The sequence below is a fragment of the Centruroides sculpturatus genome, unplaced genomic scaffold, assembly GCF_000671375.1.
Source record: "Centruroides sculpturatus isolate CEXI.00-Female unplaced genomic scaffold, Cexi_2.0 scaffold600, whole genome shotgun sequence".
Classification (NCBI taxonomy): Eukaryota; Metazoa; Arthropoda; class Arachnida; order Scorpiones; family Buthidae; genus Centruroides; species Centruroides sculpturatus.
In genome coordinates this window covers 132,838-137,282 of record NW_019384814.1, presented here as the reverse complement: position 1 = coordinate 137,282, position 4,445 = coordinate 132,838, and the positions used below count along the sequence as shown (strand labels likewise).

Here is a 4,445-nt window from a genome sequence, read left to right as displayed (position 1 = left end):
TATTAAAAATTTTTGCTGAATATTCTTGAGATGCCATAAACTTCTAAAATATAAATATGAAAATATTTATATGAGAAAATGGTTAATTTAAGTACAGTATTTTATAAATGTTTAGAATTATTTATTTTCTGTTATCTTAAATTACGATAATTATATTAAATTATTTTATTGAATGTTAAGCAGAATTATAATGCTTGCATTAATATTTGATTATAGACTAAAATCAAAGATTGCAAAATCAGAATTTAAAAAAGTATTTAACCTATTATATTTATTTCTATTTTTAAAATAAAAATAATTTTATACAGCTAATTATAAATAATATATTAAGTTCAAACTGCTATATTTTACTAAATCTTTATAAATTCACAAAAATTTTTTGATGTAATGACAATTTTAGAGGCAAAATATCTAATATTAAAAAAAGCACTCTTTTCTGGAAGTCAAAAAGCTGTAGTTAATTAACAAACTAAGGATTAGTGAACTAATCCTTAGTTTGTTAATTAATTAAAAGACACAATCATTCTTTGAATTTTATTAAGGAAACAAACAAAAAAAAAAGCTTTTTCCATCTACATTAAAAGCTTAAAACTACAGCTATCTTTATTTGTAAACAGATTTAAAACAAGACATCAATTTATTAATCAACTTTGTTATATTTATTTAACCAATTAATATATTGATATCACATTTAAATCTGTTTGCAAAGGATTTAACTTTAAAATTACAAGATGAAATTCTTTTGAATAAAGTGGTAAAGTTGTGATAATTCTTTAAAGCAATGTTTACACCTATGAGTAACTCATACATAAATGTTCTATGCATATGAAAAATCATATGTCTAAACATTGTTTACATACAAGATATTTCTTACAAGTAGCATGTTCTTATCTGAATTACTCTGAAGTGTAAATGCCATTTAAGACCAGTATAAAATTTCTTTAAAAAGAAAGAAAAATGAACACCTCTACAAACAAGTATTAAGGGTTAGGGTAAACCAAGTAGGGGAAAGTAGAACATCAGCAGCCACTTTGCATATTTCATGGCGTGACAGCAAGAACTAGTCTACTTAGTACCCATCACATGGTGGGACATGTGACATTGCACAGGCAAAACAGGGCCTATGCAACATCACATTATGATGCAGGCACAATGGACCAGTTTTGATGCTACCCCAACAGAAAAGCCATATCCAAATATCTATAGTATATATGTGGCACATTCTTATGTTTTGGGCAGTGATGCCAAAACTTTTCAATTGGTGAGTTAAATCAAACAAATCATATATAGATGGGCTACAAATAACTTTTTATATTCCATATATATAAAAAGAAGGCCTATTTCTATAATTTATAAGTGACGTGTCAGATATGTTCAGGTGCCAGATTAATGCATGCTGCACCGGATTTGGCCTCTGAGCTGTAATTTGTGCATCAATTTCAGCATAAATCAGATAAATCTGACAGCAACGTTCCTGAGTTATTGTCGGAAACAACTTTCTTCAAAGGGGATGAAAAACCATTTGATAATGATGACCCATCATCTGTGGGCAACTACAATGCTATTAAATATTCAACCAAAAAATAATCTTCCATTATATTGGACTGTTTCAAGATATAAATGATGATGGATATGAAGTTCTTGTATTGCAGAAATTTTCTTCAAGTGTATTTTTCTACTAGAATGACGAAATAGCTCCCGAAGATGTAGATTCTAAGTGTCCCAAACCAAGCAACAAGAGCGGAACTACACCAACGTAAAATCAGCTTCAACATTAACTTATACGAATCTAAATTGTCATATACTGTACTTGCAAATTGTAAAAAAAAAAAGTTATTTAGTTATTTTTGAAACCAAGTCAGTAATTTATTTCAATTCAAACACAAATTATTTATCATATTCATACAGACACTTGGCAAATCACAGAATTATAATTCTGTGATTTGCCAAATGTCTGTATGAATACGATAAATAATTTGTGTTTGAATTGAAGTTATTTAGTGTTAAAACCACAATCAATATCTACAAACAACATGGCCCATAGTACCACACATGTGGGAGACTATGGGCCATGGATAGTCATACAAACTTTCATTTTTTATTTTCCCCAAGAAAAGTAACATTAGATGGCAGAATAACTACCTATTACAGGAGCAATAATTACAGCACAATAGCATATTAAGTTCTTCAATATATATTTATATCAATTAAAAAGTGTCTGACTCTCACTCCCACTATCCTATGAGAAGTTGATATGAAAGTGAAACTTTTACGATTATATATTTTTATACACCTAAGATTGTAAAACATTATTAAAAATGCAAGCAAAATTGCCTTTAATTTAGTATAAAATAAAACAGATAACACGTACTCACTCTCTCGATACTGTAACAGAGAAAGACACACGTTATACATTACCTATTGCGAGAAATTTATATTTTCGACACCTCATTTATAAGGACAATCCAAAGTCCCGTGATTCTACCGTCAGTCGCTAGATGGCAGTTGAATTTATTCCGTTGCGAACGTTCTAAAACGTAACAGTTAAAATTCGAACCGCACCGAACTTAACTGTTGCGTTCGTTTATTAAATCGGACGAATTTCGAATGCTCGGACACGTGACAGTACACTCGTTTGCAGACTTTAGGACTGATTGCGTCTTGGCTGTTTGTCTGTCCTGTGTCTAAGACTAAAAAAAGAGGTAAAAGCCGACTTTCGTTAATTGAATAGTTAAGGCATTTATTTATAATAATGAATGAAATAAAACGAAATATGTTTATTTTTTAATGTTTATTTACTTGTAATTTTAGTGCACGTTCAAGATTTATTTTTCTTCTTATTCAAAAGTTTTATTATTAAATTATTTCCTGATTTCTTAAATAGTAAATTTGATTACAGAAATATGGTTTTTGATACTCATTCAGTGAATTAAACCAATTCTACTGTGTCCCTAAAAACTGGTTGTCATGACAATAAACACTAACAGCATATAAATACACATAACAAGTATAAACAATTACCTAAATGTTTACTGAATTTGTAAAATATAAGGGTAAAAATATTTAATTTTGAGTTTTTTTTTTTTTGTTCTAGACTTTTGCCAATAACATTTGATAGATTGTGAAGCGATTATAAAAATTATGGCCGATCAAATTATAGACGATAGTCCAGAAATGGTAAGTATATTAATAACTAGTAGCATTAACTCGTTTGGAACGGAAAGACGTTTTCCGAAGAACGTCTCGATTAGCGAACTGAAGAGAAAGTTGGAGTTAATCACGGGTGCATCCTCATCCGGTATGAAACTCGAGTTGCGAGATAAGACCGATGCAGTGGTTACTACTATGACGGATGGTAGTAATTTAGGTTCTTATACAATTGGAGAAGGTATGAGAATTCATGTGATTGATAACAGTCGTCATGTCGGAGAGTTTGAAGATCTTTCGAAAGTAGAAAAGTTTGTCCTGAGCGATGAGGAATATCAAAAGAAAAGTGATTCTTTAAGAGCTTTTAAGCTGAAAAATAAACTTGGTCAATTTAATGAAGAAGAAGTTAAAAAAATTAAAGAAGAAGAACAACAACTTATTCAGAATATTTCTGTGGGAAATCGTTGTGAAGTAACCATTAGGGGAAAACCTAAAAGAAGAGGAACTGTTATGTATGTAGGAGAAACTGATTTTAAACCAGGCTATTGGATTGGTGTTCAGTATGATGAACCTTTTGGAAAAAATGATGGCAGTGTTAATGGAAAGAGATATTTCAGTTGCCCAGATAAATATGGAGGATTTGTAAAACCACAAGATGTTGCTGTTGGTGATTTTCCTGAAGAAGATTTCACCAAAGAACTTGATGAAATATAAAATGATTTTTTTCGAAGAAGAAATGCTGATTTGTTAAACAAATAATTTGCATTTTCAGATATTTTAATGCTTAAATTACATATATTAAAGTAAATAATTTTGCCTAAACTAGCTGCAGTACTAAAATCTGAAATGCAATGAAATATATGGTAAGACATTTGACATTTTGAATCTTTGCATGCATCACAGGTATTTAACTTATGTATTGAATATTGTAAAAATTATAAATGTAAAATGCAAAATTTTTAGTGTGTTTTTTTATTTGTAAGTTTGAAATTTAATGAAAAATTAATACTTTTATTTTATGATAAAGATTATTAACAGCATAATTTATTCAGTTTTAAGAATATCACGTGTGTCTTTGTTCCAATTCAAAAAATTCCATCCTGTATAAGAAACAAAAGAATGACATTAGAACTTTTATTCTAAATGCTTTTTATTAATAATATCCTTCAAAAAAACTTAGGAATACTTTTGCATGCATTCAGTAAATCAAGATTTTAAAAAAATGAAGTTCTTATACAACATGGATTGAATAATTTTAATATAAAAAAACTTTATTGGTCATGTTTTTAGAGATTGGG

The 4,445-nt window shown here is 29.0% G+C and overlaps 2 protein-coding genes across 5 annotated transcripts in view; one reads left to right on the top strand and one right to left on the bottom strand.

Annotated features, from left to right (window-relative positions):
• LOC111629825 (UPF0669 protein v1g209471-like) overlaps window positions 1-2,555 on the bottom strand; it is a 12,521-nt gene extending 9,966 nt beyond the window's left edge. The window contains exon 1 of one of the 3 annotated variants that reach the window (XM_023373732.1): window positions 2,419-2,555. The gene's annotated coding sequence lies outside the window, so the exon portion shown is untranslated. Of the gene's footprint in view, window positions 1-2,371 lie in introns of all 3 variants that reach the window. The other 2 variants (XM_023373734.1, XM_023373733.1) reach the window with 2 other exon arrangements.
• Window positions 2,550-4,158, top strand: LOC111629824 (tubulin-folding cofactor B-like). 2 transcript variants are annotated; one of them, XM_023373731.1, is made up of 3 exons: window positions 2,605-2,702; window positions 2,900-3,007; window positions 3,095-4,158. In XM_023373731.1, the coding sequence occupies exon 3, from the start codon at window positions 3,142-3,144 to the stop codon at window positions 3,859-3,861; it is 720 nt and encodes a 239-aa protein (XP_023229499.1). In that variant the 5' UTR covers window positions 2,605-2,702; window positions 2,900-3,007; window positions 3,095-3,141; the 3' UTR covers window positions 3,862-4,158. The 2 variants fall into 2 exon arrangements, with proteins under 2 accessions (XP_023229498.1, XP_023229499.1); XM_023373730.1 differs by lacking the exon at window positions 2,900-3,007 and having other exon boundaries at window positions 2,550-2,702; window positions 3,095-4,153.
• The last annotated feature ends 287 nt before the right edge of the window (window positions 4,159-4,445 follow it).

Excerpts from the sequence above, each read along its gene's own strand:
- LOC111629824 (XM_023373731.1), top strand. The coding sequence starts at position 3,142 with ATGGCCGATCAAATTATAGACGATAGTCCAGAAATGGTAAGTATATTA.